General features: G+C 36.5%; 3 protein-coding genes across 6 annotated transcripts in view; 1 reads left to right on the forward strand and 2 right to left on the reverse strand.

Moving 5' to 3' along the window:
- Positions 1 to 6,132, reverse strand: part of LOC131696596 (elongation factor-like GTPase 1) — a 69,398-nt gene extending 63,266 nt beyond the window's left edge. Inside the window, exons 1-7 of one of the 3 annotated variants that reach the window (XM_058998929.1) lie at positions 6,077 to 6,132; positions 4,871 to 4,971; positions 4,487 to 4,554; positions 3,375 to 3,459; positions 2,888 to 3,021; positions 902 to 1,039; positions 127 to 341 (exon numbers count right to left, since the gene is read on the reverse strand). In XM_058998929.1, coding sequence (XP_058854912.1) covers positions 127 to 341; positions 902 to 1,039; positions 2,888 to 3,021; positions 3,375 to 3,459; positions 4,487 to 4,554; positions 4,871 to 4,961 — 731 coding nt within the window. In that variant the 5' untranslated portion in view covers positions 4,962 to 4,971; positions 6,077 to 6,132. Of the gene's footprint in view, positions 1 to 126; positions 342 to 901; positions 1,040 to 2,887; positions 3,022 to 3,374; positions 3,460 to 4,486; positions 4,555 to 4,870; positions 4,972 to 5,966; positions 5,991 to 6,055 lie in introns of those variants that run through there. The other 2 variants (XM_058998930.1, XM_058998931.1) reach the window with 2 other exon arrangements.
- A 66-nt stretch (positions 6,133 to 6,198) lies between these two features.
- Positions 6,199 to 12,800, forward strand: LOC117429438 (stabilizer of axonemal microtubules 2-like). Of its 2 annotated transcripts, none has more exons than XM_034048882.3 (4): positions 6,199 to 6,384; positions 9,961 to 10,140; positions 10,378 to 10,580; positions 10,865 to 12,800. In XM_034048882.3, exons 1-4 carry the CDS (start codon positions 6,347 to 6,349, stop codon positions 11,857 to 11,859), a joined length of 1,416 nt encoding a protein of 471 aa, XP_033904773.2. In that variant the 5' UTR covers positions 6,199 to 6,346; the 3' UTR covers positions 11,860 to 12,800. The 2 variants fall into 2 exon arrangements, with proteins under 2 accessions (XP_033904773.2, XP_033904774.1); XM_034048883.3 differs by having other exon boundaries at positions 6,199 to 6,380; positions 10,865 to 12,799.
- Positions 12,801 to 13,065: 265 nt separating this feature from the next.
- The window catches only part of LOC117429628 (ADAMTS-like protein 3), a 128,173-nt gene continuing 124,036 nt past the window's right edge, over positions 13,066 to 17,202 (reverse strand). Inside the window, exon 31 of the mRNA XM_058998932.1 lies at positions 13,066 to 15,810. Within this exon, the coding sequence (XP_058854915.1) occupies positions 15,701 to 15,810 (110 nt within the window). The 3' untranslated portion in view covers positions 13,066 to 15,700. The remainder of the gene's footprint in view (positions 15,811 to 17,202) is intronic.

The following is a 17,202-nucleotide window of genomic DNA, read 5'->3' on the forward strand; positions in this document are numbered from 1 at the left end:
AAACAAACCAAACCTAATCCTCCACCTCATGAGCAGTAAATATAGAAGACTCAAAAGAAGTTTCACTGAGATTCTTTGCAACCTATTTTAAAAAAGTTCTTTCAGGAATTAGATGAAGATCTTTACCTAAAGCCCCACCCATCTATTGCACTGGCAAAAACCACGTTCCCTTGGTCAGGTGAAAAGTACAGGTGTGAATCATCTGTCTCCTCCAGCCCTGCGCTCCAGTCATAGACCTGCTCTCCACTGGTGCTGTCAGAACTCGCCTGGGAATCTGTATCCTTCTCGGCTCTCTCTTCTAAAACTTTGGAAGTAAAAAGAGACCCAGTGACTGCATTTACCTAAAAATAAAGCAACACGTTCATTATTAATTAAACCTCATCAGTCCACTTTCATTGTACTACCCTTTTGCCTTCCATGAACAACTCAACTTTAAATATTTGGCTTTGGCTCAGGCAATATTTTATTGTAACAGGGCCATAAACTTTTGTAACCATTACAAAAACAGAAGAAATACCTTATTTTTGTCACTCAAGGCTGAAATACAATTGTAATTTTAAATGTTACAAACACATTTTTCAGCCTGCTGTTTTCTCAAAACTTAACCGTGAATCTGCAGTTTGTGACTCCAAAGTTTAAAATATTGTCCGTTATATTGGAATATAGTCCCAGTCTTGTCAGTAGGCCTGTCTTTTCAACCAAGCCTGTACTGCCCCAGTATGATTTAGTCTAATTTGCTAGCTTTAGAAGAGTATGCATTGTTGCATAAGCAAAAGCAATAGGGGTGTTTTCACAAATGACCTTTCCCGATAATTGTCAATCAGTTAAAAATGTACATCATAGGTTTTAATGATCAGAACTTTCCATTTGAGATTCTGTGTTGTGAAAAAAATAATCATACCTGTTCCAAGATTTTTTGAAGGTGAGTGTAGATCTCTTGTGGAGTGAGTTTGAGTTCTACTATTAGTCTGTCTATTTTATTTATAATCAAGACTGGATGGATGTTTTCCAGCCAAGCTTGTCTTAAAACGGCTTGTGTCTGAAAAGGAAAAGAAAGACAGAGATCTAGTTCTGTAGGTGGACAGACCCGCTGCATAACCAGCATTATTACATGAACACTGAGCACGTCTGAGGGAAAGATATTTAGCATTTACGCTACACACACATCCAAAATATTTCTGTTTTATGACTTATCAATTCAACAATTTCTTGACAGCTGGTGTACAACTGGGACTAACCAGATGAACCTTTTACATAAAGAGATGCATGTAATGTTGAAAGAATACAGGTTTGTGGCAAGCTGGCCTGAGCGGTGACGTCAGACCCACAAGAGAAACACACAGAGTGGTGAGTGAAATGGTGAATGCACTTGCTTGCACGTTCTAATAATAATAAACAACTGGTGAACAAAATAAAAGGTTTGAACAAATGAAAAACACTGTAGGCAAAACAAACGGCACGTTGGCCAAAACAGACATACACTAACGAACAGGGGACGAACACTAAACACACAACAAGTATCGTGCTGGCCCTTCAGCATGAAAGCAATTGTTATTTTACTTTTTAAATTCTCTCCTCTCTCTCTCTCTCTCTCTCTCTCTCCCGTTCTTTCTCCCTGAACACCCAACCCCGAGTGAGTGAAACGTGCCTCTTATGCAGCTGTACCGAGACTCGATTGCTAATCAATCATTCAACTGGAATCTCGGTACATCTGCACGGTAACTAATTGTGCTCCCCGTGCTTCCATATTAATACCCACTTTAATCTGCATGTGGAGTGATTGTGCAATCCCTGTGCCTAAATACAAATATACATTTTAAAACACTTGTGCTACACAGACCCATTTATATCCCGTGCACCACTATATCCACATGTAACAGACAACATGAAACACAAAGATATGCACAGGGGCGGGGCACACTGTCACAAGGTTGCATAATATTGCCTCAAATATTTTATAGATCATTAAAATGGACTAAAAGAGTTCATTGCAATGCTTCTGTGTTGCAGAATGAAGAAAGCTACTGTGCTATGAAATGATTCAACACAGGGTTCCAATCAGGGATATTGCAGCAAGCCTCAAGCTGCTTTACGGTACAGAACTTTCAAAAGCAGAAAGAGGCATTATTTAAAACAACTTCTGGATGACTGGTTGGCAGGGCAGGGATAATACAATTGCGCACACCTGCCACGGTCTGATATCCCTCAGAAATGATTTGCTATCCCATGCGTGACAGAAAAGAACTAACTGTACGGGAGTAAGCATGCGCTTAATTTCCATTTCAAAACCTTTGACATAACAATTCTAGTTCTTTTAGAAAACTATTTCAACACTTAGATTATTGACACGGAAAACCCTACCTTCCTACCCACTGGCGCCTATATTTATTCTTGTATTATGCTTTGTTTATTCAAGGCTCTTATTCTATGTAATTAATCTAAAAAATGAAAGAAAAAACAAAATAAAAAACAGAAAATTGCAATTTTATATTCCAACGCAATTAGAGTTAATTAGTCAATAGAAAATAACATCAAACTTCTCTGCACCCAGCACAGGGAAGACAACAGCATATAATTCATGGTACTGCTAATTCACTACAAAAAGACTTACCTTTACACACCTAATGTTACCTGTTGTCTTTACCGCAGTATAGTAACACAGCAAAACAATAAACTAAACATTCCGCACGTTACCAGGATCTGGCATGATTAACAAAAGCAATCTTAGGAACTATTTCAATGTCACTGACAGGCATTTTCAGTAGGTCATTACCATTAGTGTCCTACGGTTTGCCCGAGGATACTAAAGCACCCCGTGCAGTGATCTAGCGAGAACAGACACACCTCAGAAAGTCACTGCTGATAATATACACACAAGCTCCCCTACCTGAGGACAGACTCCTTCCACTGCATCCACAACCACGACGGCCCCGTCGCACAGCCGCACCGCCGTCGACACCTCCGAAGAGAAGTCTACATGGCCCGGGGAGTCTATGAGGTTGATGAGGTAGTCACTGCCGTCTGTAAGCAAACCATCAATCGCAAGTCAACAAGCACCTTCGGATTTGGTTCTGTGTCTACCGTACCTCTGAGAGTTCATGAGAAACTTAATGAAACATGAATACGCTTAGTCTACAGTAGTGCCGTCGATTGCCGCCTGGTAATTGTTAACCTAACAGGTGACATTTCAATACATTAGTATACTGTAGCAATCATTTCCAATCTGTAAATAAAGCTTATTTTGAAACAAGAGGGCTTTTTGGATGAATCCCATACCACACCATCAATATACCTGCCCTTCATCATCACAAGTTTTTACTAGTACTTTTCTGCTTCATCAAGACTATCAAAAATGGACTTTTGCTCAGACTTACCACTTGTAAAATGCAGCGATATGGCACTGGACTTCATTGTAATTCCTCGTATCTGCTCATCTTCTCTGCTGTCCATATATCTCAACTGCAATAACAAAAAAACATACAACATACTTCATGCAGCTTTAAAAGTGAAATAGAGCCCCTGACATTGATTTTCTTTGTTTTTGGATATATACATCTTTTAGTGGCACACAGCAATAGCTGTCTTTACTGGCTGTATTGCAAGCACAATGATATTCCATTATCATGCCTGGGGACATAGTGTGAAGGAAATGGCATCTTTTGTACACATGAAGAACATTATCATCTGAAACATACAGTATGTTTGAAAAAGTGTATGATATGTGAGCTGTTAAAAAGTGGTGCTAGCTTAATAATACATTAATATACAGTATGTGCAAGACGCTTGCTTCAGTGAAAGAATTCTAAGTAGGTCTGTCTTTATGTAGAATATGAAATTCTCCTGCATGTAAACAGATAATTCTGATATTTATTTCTGGTATACAAATAATCATAGCCACTTAAATTCGTACTGATTGTATTATTAATGCAGATTATATGTTACTAGGCGATTGAAAGTAGAGAAAAACCTTTGGCTAGCTGTCGTGAGATACTGCATGTGAAACAGGGTGTCCTGCAGGGTTTTCCATAATTTACTATTGATGTTCCTTCTCTTTTGAATAAGCCATGCTACCTTGCTTGGTATTTGCCAGCAATCTTTTGTTAAGAGAATTTTGTATTGAAGTTTGTATATTGTTACATCATGTGGCATGAAAGAAATAGGCTAGAGATAGAAACTTTATTTGATTCAATAATATTGTGGGTATATCTTTCATGAGATCACAAGAAATGTGAGCGCTTAGGCAAATTACAATCATTTACACAATATTTAATAATATAACGACTTTAAGTACTCTACTTTGATTACAAAGTTGACTAGACTATAAGACTTATCAGGTTAAGTTTACCTACAACAATATGCATGAAAGAACTGTACGTTGCTGTACGCTTCTCTTATACGTTTTCATTGGATCTGGCCTGCTGAAATGTTCCCTGTACTTGAACTCCATGCATTCATATAATGTTATCATATTAAATGCAACACCTACCTTTCCTGCCAACCGACTGGAAAAAATGCCACTGCTGGCGATAAGGCAATCTGCCAAAGTTGTTTTTCCTACAAAAGTAAAACAGAGGTTTATTTGGTGTGTGTGGTGTGGGGGAGTTTAATGGTGTATCTAGCTAAGCAAGACACACGATTAAACTCTACGCTCTCAAATTATTACATGTGTTGTTTTTCAAAGACTGATGAGTATCATAGATGAGTATCACTGTTTGTGTTGCAGAATAACTGGGTATATTTTATTCCTGTCTATTCTGAACTACCACCATTGGCTTATAATATTCTGACTTAAGTCATCCCACTCACTAGTAAGACTCAGCCCCCAAGGTACACAGCAGTTGTTCAGTTGTCACTGGTGCAGTGATCTTACCATGGTCCACGTGAGCTAAAATGCATATATTCCTGATGTTTGATGTATTTTTCTGTAGTGCAACGATTTTTTCCAAACTTGTGAGCCCCATATTTGGTTGTCTGCAAAACATACATAAGAGCAGTACAAGATGAAACATAAACCACAAATGCAAAATGCTGCACAAGACGATAACTATTTTAATAATTATGAGTTCTGCTGCTCCACTATTGAGATCTAATCATTGGTCTATGCATGGCTTTAGCTTTCTGGTAGAATCCTAGTTGCTTCAGGCCACAGTTTGTGTTTCATGATTCCAGATCAATCATGTGACACAATTGCCTATATTTTACACAGTGGGCAAAAAGCAGACAAATGGCCAACTCCATAGTAAATGCCTGACGCAGGCAAGTGGAAAACCGTGCCCTGGCTATGACCTAAACTGTATTGGCTCTACCTGCTCTCCCACGTGATTTTTCTCGAATAACAAAGCATAACGTGAGACCTCATTTTTATTCCAGACTTGATTATGTGTGTGGGTTTTTTTATTTTTTTTATAGGAAATATGGAATAGCATTATACATCCAGGATCCTATAGAATACTGGTGTGTGACATCATTGGTCCTTTTTAGGCTTATGAGAACTAGACTCCAGCACACAAGAACACAAAATACAATTGCAAAGGCTTTAGTACAGCTGATACATTCTGTTTATCTTATCTAGCCGATGAGAAGTACAGTAGAATTCAGAAACTTCCCCAAACCGATGGAATCTGAGAATAAGACCGATCACAGGAAAATGTTAATAATAATAATAATAATAATAATAATAATAATAATAATAATAATAATAATAATAATAAAGAAATAAACCTTGTCCTTTTTTTGTTAGATCTGTAATATTACTGGCTCATTGTATTATGAAGCAGGATCAATATCTTGTCTTTTGGTGTACATTCTAATAAAATACAGTGTGATATGATTGATGTGCTAAATTCACTCTGTAATGAGTGAATTTAGTCGAAAATGTTGCTTGCCATTACAAAATGACAATGTAACAAATTAATCGATACCGTATTAATCCACGGTGTACCGTACAAGAATAAGCAGACACCTACTGGCAGACTGACTCTTACTTTTACTGAACTCAAAATAAAAATAAAACATGCTTCGCGCCCTATGAACTGACATTATATAAATGACACACATTTCAAAAAACACAACTCACGTTGCTTCTCACAATCCCGGAAGTCGCGGATTTACTTATAGCCTTTAACCTTTAACCCTATGACGCGTTGGTAAAAACCTTGCGCAGTTGCTAAGATGCTATGAAGTTGCTATGTGACGCTGTGCTTCCCTAGTAACTGCTCAGTTACTGCGCTCGAGGTGTTTATCTGAGCGGAGAGCAACAGGGAAAGGCAGTAAGGAGGAGATGGGATGCAGCTTTCTGAGTTTGTTTTGAATAATATTAACACCTTAGTGCACGAAGACAAGAAAAATGACGCGCAAATGTGTATGTGAACTCTGTAACTGTGGGTGAGTTTTATTCATTGCATTGTAATGTAACTGCACAGATAACGCGCCGTTTTTTTTTTTTTATTTCAGATACATATAGAAAAACAATTATTTATTAGCAAATGCATGAGTAAAATGTATTAGAGAATAATTGATTCCGTTATTTTAGATCATGCCAATATTTATAAATATTACCACCCTAATAAATGTAAAATCATAACAAAATAACAAAAACACAAAGCATACTAAATCTGAGTGAAGTATTTTAAAACATGTATTAATAGATGCATAAGTACAAAGTCAAGAACTAGCCATACTGATATATTATTATTATTATTATTATTTATTTCTTAGCAGACGCCCTTATCCAGGGCGACTTACAATCGTAAGCAAATACATTTCAAGTGTTACAATACAAGTAATACAATAAGAGCAAGAAATACAATAACTTTTGTTCAAGCAAAGTATAAGTGTGACAAACCACAATTCAATAATACAGCAGATAATAGTGATAGTTACATCAGGGTATGATTAAATAGTGATAGTTACATCAGGATATGATTAAATACAAAGTACTACAGGTTAAACACTTGGCAGATTACAGTATTCTGAAGTACAGGATTAAATGCAGTAAAATAGGGGCAGATAAGAGCAAAATAAAGCACATTTACATGAAGGGTGATAGTGTCCCAGGATACAAACAGAGGATATAATTATTATGGGGCAATGCAAAAGAAGTTCAGTATGATAATGCATGCTATAGAGCTATGAATAATACTGGTCTATTGAAGACAATATAACTGTATAAAGGTTACCTTTAACATTAAGAGTGGTTTTATTTAGTTTTTTTTTTTTTTTTCTATTAAATGAGTGGAATTTTAAAAGCATTTCCTCGCGCTGTGGCCTTATCCTGTGAGCTTACTTTGAATCTCTAGTTAGAATCTCTACTGATCCTTCATACAAAATGGTAGTTTACAGGAAAGCGCACATTTGCACAGATATTCATAAAAGTAACAGGGTACAATATTAGGGTAAATTACCCCATTTAAATGTGAGCATGAATGAGTTGGCCCAAAAATAGGTGCATTGTTTTGTCTTACATGCACTTTACATAACACTTATATTATTATATTAAACAATTATATTAAAACTGTTAAAATAGAAATTCCTAGTTTGTTACGTTAAGATTTTTTAATTTGTTTTTTAATGATTATATTTAAAGTTGGATGGAAGTTATAATACATGATAGTTTAAGTATGAGAATATTTATTTCATTATTCCAAACAAGAAGCAGTCTGTTTTCTATATTACCTCTTAAAGTTAGCAGTGTTTTCAAATGGGATTTGGTTGCTAAGGAACGTCACCAAGGGATTGTCGTTCGTATGAGTCGAGCTAAGGTCCTATAATACAGTACAGTGCATTGTATAGTGAAGCTATTCTCAGTGATGAGTAAACACTAGGTTTTGCCAAGAAGTATAGTGACGTTGCTGTTAGCTAACATGATATTATTTGCCCTCCATTCATAACTTTAATACTGTTATCCACAAACTCTTAACAACACTGCAAAATAAACTTCTGAACAAAGTGTATTTTTCTAAACCAAACATAGTATTAGTAGTGTTTGTAAATAGTGTAGTGGTTTATATTTCTTTGCAGTTTCAGAAACCAAACTTTTATACATTTATATTTCGTTTGTGGGAGAGATGTGCCTAAAATGAATAAACATGAGTGTAAATATTCACTGAGCTTGTGGGATGAACTTGATTTAGAACTGGTTCTAACAAACACTCAAATGAGTAGAGGTCATTACACTGTGGCTAACTAGTAAATGTTTATTACATGGAAAAGAACGTAGTGGAAGGCTTAAATGGCATATAGCCAGCAGAAAAACATACTATACTATAGCATACCTTATTAGATATACTGTAATTGCAAGCAGATAGGCAAGCCAAGCAATTACTTTTATTTACAAATAACAATCTCAATTAGCTTGTTAATGTATTGTAGTACATTGATTTCTCAATACTTTCAATGGGATGGTAATTAAGAGACAAGGTGCCACAGCAGTTTGTTTGTTGAACTGGTTACCACAGCAAGTAATACACAAACCATGAGTCACAGGCAAGCTCTTGAAATCAAAGGATAATTATAACTGGATGATTTAGAACCAACTACATCCTTTTCTATTTTCATCTTTAATGATCAATCAGCAGCCGGTCCATAATGGTTAGTGGAGGACCCCATAATGTTCTTGTTCTGATTTGATCTGGTTCTGCAGTTACGCTCCCGAGTGGCTAAAGTGGAAACTGCAATTGTGTTGATTGTAATATTCTAGCTGATGGCCAAGGCAAGTGAAGTGTATAATTGTTGGATAATTCAAGCTAGAATACAAATGCAGGTGTATGCCTTGTGGAAACTGCAGTGTCTGTGGGGTTTTTATAAGTATTGTTTTCAAATACAACAAGAGCTGCAAACAGTTATGGCTGGGGTTTTTACTTGCCCCCCAAATCCGGTGGATTTCACATTTCTAAATTTTCTGGAAAAAAAATAAAATCATTTAAATAAATAAGTAAACTGTTTTTGAGAATTGGAATTTAAGATGGAACGATAACTAGATAACTAATGCACTTGAGGCTACTGGACGCGGATCGCGTATTGCCAGGTGTCAGTTCCATCTGGTAACTGAGTGGGCTCAAGCCTTTGTGCTTTTCTGGAATAGAACACAGAGCTTCTGAACCCCTTTCTCAGTGCTGACCCTGGCACTCGCCATGAGGAAGCCCAAAGCTGTTGCAAACCCAGCCTCTCCTGGCAGGAGTTGCCATGACCGTGATGAACAGAACTCATACTAATGAGGGATCAGAGAAGCTACAGGGAATTCAAAAGCTGAAGGGCAATCAGTCCTAAAACAGTGTACTGTACCAGCCTGAACAGCACCCTTTCATTCCTTAATGATAACCGGCTTCTTACCTCTCCTTAGCGTGACAATTTATAATCTCTTTGTCCCTTATAGTCCCTAATAGGTGTTGCACAGGGAGTGAAACAGTGTCATCACATGTTAAATAGACTTTACCAGAGCCCAAGTGAATTGGAGTTTGACCTCATTTTGTCTCATCACACAGCCATAATCATGTTATCATCAATAGATACTCTTAACAGGGACACAATGGTGATTTTCATTTGAGAGTGATTTGTAATCATGGTGAGGAGTTCAGTGCAGAGTTATAGTGTGTGCTCAAGGACAGATGAAGGGCAGGCTATGATTTAAGATAAAGGACAACACATTTACCCTGACTGCTTTGGAAACAGCTTATATGCAAATCAGTGCCCTTCCAATGAATAGCCCAACACAGATTCAGCTGGTTTAGATGTTATAAATATGTTGCCTATAAATCTATTTATTTTTGGAAATGTATTACTTATAGTGGTTGCTTTATTATTGAAGCCATCAGTTGAAGCCTTCATGCATGTCACGCTGAGTTACCAAAGATTTAAACTGAAGGTACAGAACAGTATCAGCTGCCTTCATTAGCCTGTAGGGCAGCAAACTCATATTTTAAATGACTAAACTTAGTTTCTCCATGTCTGTGTTTTTAATAGGCGCCATCGTTGCCCACATCAGCCAACAGGGCTATTTGAGAAAAGCAAGCAGCCCTGCAGTGTGACTGAATATGCGGAGAAGTATCCCGAGTATGAGGGTGTCCACCCTCGACAAAGCATGAAACCCAAACAAGAGTACAAAGCAGGTCGGGATCTCATGGACGGAACCACCACTTTCAAGTACAGCTTTCTTTTCCCTTTTAACTCAGCCATATACAATAGATGAGCATTGGGGGATGTGCAGCGTACGCACGTCCTGTTAATACAGTGGGGGGCTGCTGGTTCTAAACATACATTATAAGCCTGCATGTCGCTTATAAAGTTTTAAATGTGTAATCGCACAGATGTAGTGATGTGGATGCGTGAAGGAAAGACACAGTTGACTCTGTCATCTGGGATCATAATTCTATTTTACAGATCAGATTACATTCCGTTTGAAGTAACACGTCGTCCTGGCCGTGTGCAAGAGGAGTATAAGCCGGGTTCTGGTCACATTGACCTTGGTACTACCTACAAGATGGACTACAACCCATACAAGGTGCAAGCGTTTGTAGCTGCCAGGCCAAAAGAAAGACTGCATGCAACTGGAGCGAAACTGGACACTATGCCAACTTACAAAGGTGTTACATTTTATTATTTTATTTTAATAAGACTGTAAAAGCCTATTGAATGAACTCTAAAATGTGTTGCTGTTATTTTTTAGTATTAGTATGAAGGCAAATACAAATGCAAATAGGAAGTACAGTATGTGCTGTTTTGTTTTGTTTTATTATTAAATACCATACTATATATCACTATATATTGTATTGTATTAGCTTGGTGACCATAAGGAAAATGCAGTATATATGCATATACTTTAACACTATAAATAAAGAATAATTAAAACATTTCTTTATTTTCGAAGATGATTTCAGAGCATGGGAATTCTCAAAGCGGGAACCAACCAAACCAGAACCATCCTACCGTCCTTCCTCGTCAAAGTTTGCAAATCTTACTACATTCCAAAATGATTTTGCTCCCAAAGGCCTTGTTCCCAGAGAAAGTTTTAAACCACCTAATATGGCCAGGCTCTCTGATGCCCCCTTTGATAGCCTCACAAGTCATCGCATTTCCTACATCCCTCATCAGCTCGGGGCAAAGTTTGTCAAACCCAAAGAAGACTACAAACCTAGTGATCAACCTTTCGAAGATCTCACAATCCATCGGTGTGATTTTCAGGGCCTGCCCGGGGAGCTCTCCAAGAGCTGCAAACCTGATTTCTCAAAGGTTACCTCAGATGCCCGCTTCGATGGTAGCACTGAGTTCCGTGATCGCTTTCAGCAATGGCCTGTCACCTTGCCTAAGGTCCATAAATTACCTGAATACGTCACTCCAGAAGGGCACATGGATTTGAGCACTACGTCCAATATGGATTACGTTGGGCATAAAGTTCAACCATTTATTCCAAAAAGGCCAATCTCCCGTGGAAGGAGAAGTAGTGTACCATTCCAGGGAAACACCACCATGAAAGAAGACTTCAGGAAATGGGAAGTACGTAAACAAGAGATGATCAAGAACAAGGAAGAAATGGGAATACCGACTGGGAAGTTTGATGGCTTGTCAACCTTTCAAGCTCATTATATCCCTCATCAGTTAAATCCAATACAAAGCTTCAAGCCTCAAAATGTTGTCACGAGAAGCTTGGCTCCATTTTATGATGGTACTATGTATCGCACAGAATATACTTCGAAGAAACCAGATTTATGTCCAGCAAGTTTTCAGGAACCACCAGGATATGTCTTTGACGATGTTGACCACCGTGGGCACAAGTACTTCCGCAAGATGTTAACACCATTGGGTAGCAAATCCATTTTGACAAATGGAATACCCGTTCCCAGCGAGGTGGCTGTGATGTCATAAACCTTAAATGTCTAAGAAATGTTTACCAATCAATAACCTTATACAGCACTTTTTGGTCTACTCTGAATCAGTTTCTAAGCACCTTATCAATATATACAGAGATGCTGTATTTGTACTATAAAAAAAAAAAAAAATTCAAGTTGCATCTATTTTTTATAATGATAATCTTCAAATTCTAGAATGATTCATGTTTTTACCATTTTATTAATTTACATTGATCATGATCAATTCTCATATTTTCAAGAAAATTATCATTTTTCTTCTAGAAAATGAAAATATGTGCCTTGAATGGCTGATCTGTAAACGGCTTTTGGCATCATGTTATATATTTATATCACTGAAATGACTAGATTATTTATACCCCAGAGACTTTTACAGCATTCTCTCTAACTCCTGGGCTCTGTATCGATTACACAACATGTGGGTTTATAGTACATTCAGATAGGAAACTAGGGATGTTCCCAAAGACAGTTCTTTAGGTGAGGTAGTAAATTTACTTACAGCTAAATATTATAATTGTGTTAAAAAAGACATTTGTAATAAGTCATTCGGATGAGATGTAAAACCGAGGTCCTATTGTAAGTGCCTCTGCAGCAGCAGTTGTGATGCATAGTTCACCCCCTAGTCTCTGTAAGTCGCTTTGGATAAAAGTGTCTGCTAAATGACTAATTAATAATAAGTAGCACACAGAAGTCAGAAGAGATGGTATTCTCTAATGCTTTTAATACTCCAAAGCAGAATCTTAGTATAGAACGGGGTTTATCTATAAATATTTTTTCCATTGCTGTAGATTTATATATATATGAGAGAGGGATAGATTGATTTTTTAAATGTTGTATTGACACAGAATTAGCATGTATTTAGTTGAAAAATGAATATGTATAAACACAATAACTGAAAATAAATAATCTTGTATTTAAAAAAAATACAATCTGTGTTAACATTTTGTAACATATATTTTACTCGAACCTGTCTATTTATATTTAATAACATTTATTTATATGTATAATTTACTTACCCAATTTGAATGTTTACTCACTTATTTCACTGCACTGCACTGTACTTTGTGGGACTTCTAGTATATTCGGGCATCCTCATATGTGTTCTCAATATAAGTGTATTTGTGTTATTTTATTGTATTCATTTACATTATTGTTACACTTTTTCAGTTATGACAGGAATCATAAACACACACATAGACATATCTTTTCAGTTTGTCCCAACATCTTTTATATGTTTATTGAATTTCTGTAAAGTTGGTGCTAATTTTACAAGTCGTTGCTTATAAACAACCTACACATATTACAGTAAATATCAGGAGCTACACAGGAATGTTGAGATGTTATTGAAGCATGTGTGTTTTTTAGTTGTTTGCAAAGTACGGCAGACGTTGCGTTAGTTGAAAAACATTTCAAAAAAATATTTCTTGCAGTAATATGTCCTCACTAAAGAAGAAAGTTATAATCAACACAATCGACAGAGCTTACTAGCAAGTGCTAAATGCAGAGGGGTAGTATTTAAATCTTAAATACAAGGTACAAAGAAATTTTAATCAGAAACTTTGGTAGTAAGAAAATAAAGTCCCAAACATCTTTTATAACACAATGTACAAGATACCATATTGCACTTTAAACATAATATATACAAGTACTATTTTACAATGCACTCCATTAATTTAAAAAAAGACACACACAAAAAAGGGTCAACAAAATCAATGAAGAATCAAGACCCTTTAGAAATGAAGGAAGCTTAAGGCACAGGTTTGGTGCAAGGTTACTCTACCACTCTTAATGCACCTTGGGATTCAGTTCTAACAGTGTAGCACTTGTTACTGAAAACAGAGCAGTATAAAAATGTTTATATTTAGGATTCTAATACTGACAGATTTTTAATAATAGTCGCTTGCTTTTTTCATCATTATCGTCAAAGGATTTGCTGATTAACAAACTAAACAATACAATTATCCAAACATTTGAAATACATTCTAGTAACCATGTTACAGATTCTCAAACTGTGTCATATTAAAATAAACCATACAAATAGAAACCAAAAGTTAAAATCCTTCGTCTTTAATAATAGTAACACAATTTTCTAACAGCCTACTCTGAGAGAATAGCTTTCTGGAAAATCAATGCTTTGTAAACATTTTTATTTTATTTAATGGTACCAATCTGAAAACCAGAATGGTTACCACAAGCAACATTAAAAGCCCAATTCAGATTTGGGTAGCCTTAGAATGTATACAGTCAATTTTGGACTGCTGGCTACTGAAAAGATATCGTGACACAACATTTTACTACCCTGTCAAAACATGTATTCCCTTCAGCAGGAAATAATACAAAGAAAGAAAAAAAAGTGGTATATTTTATCAACACACTAATTTAAATGTCTAATGATATATTGTTAGTATGTTACTATTATTATTACACCTTGAACTCATACTGTAAATGAGTATAATGAAGCAGATGGTGAACTCAATTCAATTTTAATACGAAGCTGGACATGGTCAAGTCAACCACTGTATGAACAGAATGACATTCTGTGTGGGCTTGTACTCCGCCACTTTCAATGTAGTGCAGACGTTGAGAGAAAAAATACACAGTGTGATAATATTAGAACCCCCTCTGGAGTCTGTGGATTACACGCTAATGCAAAACAAATCACACAATTCAGCCTCACTTTCTCGATCAGCCTGTCAACGCATGATTTACAAAACCAAAGGTTTTCACATTTAGGTCTTCTTGCAATAACTGCCAAGCGTTACTCTGTTGCTCAGATGAGTGTTACCACTTCTACTTCTGCACTAATCATATTTTATTATAAACAGCGTAGACCAAATACACAGCATGTTATTTTTTTTTTTTAAGATTCAGATTCTCAGTATTGCATCCTTCTAAAAAGTGCGCAGTTTCCTAATTGTTTATTTCCTTCATAACTTTTTTTCACTCTTGTTCCAAATATTCTAAAATGCAATACTCATACAGTACTCAAACTCACATATGGATGCAGCCATAACAGCTTTTTTCAGGGTGAAGGTTTTAGCCACCTGAGCAGGTGCTTAAAAACAGAAGTACCATACAATTAATGTGTTTAGGAACACAGCAACTGGTTGAGAAGGTCTCTGTGTGTGTGTGTGTGTGTGTGTGTGTTGCATCATTTTAGGTGATCCATTACCCACAGAAGCATGTTCTATTGATATTAGATATGACAGGGTTTAGCTTTCAGTGAGATGATACACAAGGAAGGGGCGCTGCACTTTCAGCTCGTAGAAGTTTCTCTTGCTGCTAAGAAAGTTGTGATGGATACGATCCAGCACTAAAGACACATTGTTCAGACGAACCAGTATCAGGTGTGATTATATAATTAGTCTTTAAGGTGCTGAATGGATGTGTTTAAAATACAATATATAACCAAACGTAATCTCGTTCCATGATGTCAATAATATGCAGTAAAGTAATTTAAAAAAAAATAAAAGGTTAAAGAACGATAGGATGCAGGATGGCTTTCTTCAATCAATTCCGGCTCATTTCATCATATCTCATGCAGGAGTTCTTAACAGACACAAAGGACATTTTTTCCATTCAGTCTAAAAACGGGTTATTTTTCAGTTCATTCCTGGTACAAAGAAAGGCGACCACAAGTCAACAGAAGAACTTCCTGTAACAAGCGTCTTTTAGCACTGGTGCAACACTAGCATTTTTCCATGATCGTTTTTTTTTTCTACTTTATAAGCAGGTCAAGTCATAATGTGACCTCCAGAGTCTTGATCTTGTACAGGTGTTCTGATGCATGTTCCTTGTTATCTGGCAGTGTGCTGCTGTCGTCGATAACGGACAGGGTACTACACCTCCCGGCAGGACTCACAGCACCTCTGCTTGTAAAGGTCAATACGGCAAAGCTGGAGTCTCTTTACAACTGCACAGTAATGAGTCGTGTCCATGCATTCTCCTCCTGGAAAATGCAAACAGACCAGCATTAATGCTTAACCTCATTTACTTCTTAAGGTCAGTCACTGTTGGTTCAAAAAGCCTCAGTTCAAGGATCAGGAGAACAGGTAGGTGTTTACAGTTTTATAATCACATTCAGCGGCACACTTGTATGGAAAATGTGCAACAAAAAAAAATATCATAATCAAAAACAATAGTAATAAAAAAGAGAAAACAACAGGTATTGAAAGAAGAGAGATACAAAGAGCTACAGTAGTATAGATGAAAGGCTTGACATGAGAACATTTCTGTCTGGAAACCACCAGAGGGCGCACTTGTATTTTATTTGAAACGTTTTATTATTTATATGTATTCCTACGTCTCACGTGTTATATTACTAAACACGTGAACATAATACAGGTTTCATTTTGTGATGCTTTTTCAATATTTATGTAACACTATAATTTAATCCATCTGATTAATCCTCTATGGACAACTCAACTCTGGATTATATAAAGTGATTTCTCCTTCTTGAAATGAACTACAGCCAAGTTTGAATAGCCACAGTTAGTGGTTTGTAGAACAGTAAGCCGATGCCCAGATACAATCTCATTTATAAAACACATGTGCAAGGCTAGATGTGTGTCTTAAACATTCTTATTATTTCACATTCCTCTTTTTTTATTCATCAACAAAACGGTGTGGACTCTCATTGCCCTTGGTGTAGAATCAGGGTGTAATTAACATTTCTCAACCTTTGCAAGAAAATAATAATGTTAAATGATCAACAAACAAACAGCATTCTCATCAATAGGACTTCTATCACAGTTTTAGTCTCAAGCAAATTCTTTCAACTATTTTTAAACAGAAGAAAACTGGGAGTTTGCTGATTTTTAGTCTGGACTTACGGAGAACCTTGTGAACCACATTAAGCTGTAAAGGGGTATTACATCCTATAAAAATACAGACGTCTAAGAAAAACCATAAAACCTCAATGCTGCCATGCTACTAGAGTGGGTATGTCTTGAAGTAATGGATTTCACACATGTAAGAAACATTGGCAACTCTGTTATTGGTACATTTTGATAGAGACATTTGAGAAACCCCTTGGTTTAATATAAATTCAAGCAGCTAAACTTCACCCAAAAGTATTCACTTACTCCAAAATAACAGCAGCAGCACCTTAACTTGTCTCCTTGCCCTGAAGAGGGACATGCGAAACGTCCTGAACTTTGATGGCATACATTTTAACCCTTACTTCTCTTTTATTTTACTTTATGTACACAGCAGTTAAGCCATTTATAGAGTAGCTCTTAATATTGATGTAATACAGCTATCTGAAATGTCTTGATATCAGATACTTTGTATCAGGTGGAAATGACCTCACATTAAGATTAGCTGTACTGTTTTACCCCAG

This window comes from Acipenser ruthenus, chromosome 24 (assembly GCF_902713425.1).
Source record: "Acipenser ruthenus chromosome 24, fAciRut3.2 maternal haplotype, whole genome shotgun sequence".
NCBI lineage: Eukaryota > Metazoa > Chordata > Actinopteri > Acipenseriformes > Acipenseridae > Acipenser > Acipenser ruthenus.

Bases quoted from the DNA above. Each gene is read 5' to 3' on its own strand.
- LOC117429438 (XM_034048882.3), top strand. From the start codon at position 6,347: ATGACGCGCAAATGTGTATGTGAACTCTGTAACTGTGG. The intron at 6,385-9,960 runs GTGAGTTTTATT...TGTTTTTAATAG, and splicing joins TGTGAACTCTGTAACTGTGG to GCGCCATCGTTGCCCACATC. The intron at 10,581-10,864 runs GTGTTACATTTT...TTATTTTCGAAG, and splicing joins CACTATGCCAACTTACAAAG to ATGATTTCAGAGCATGGGAA.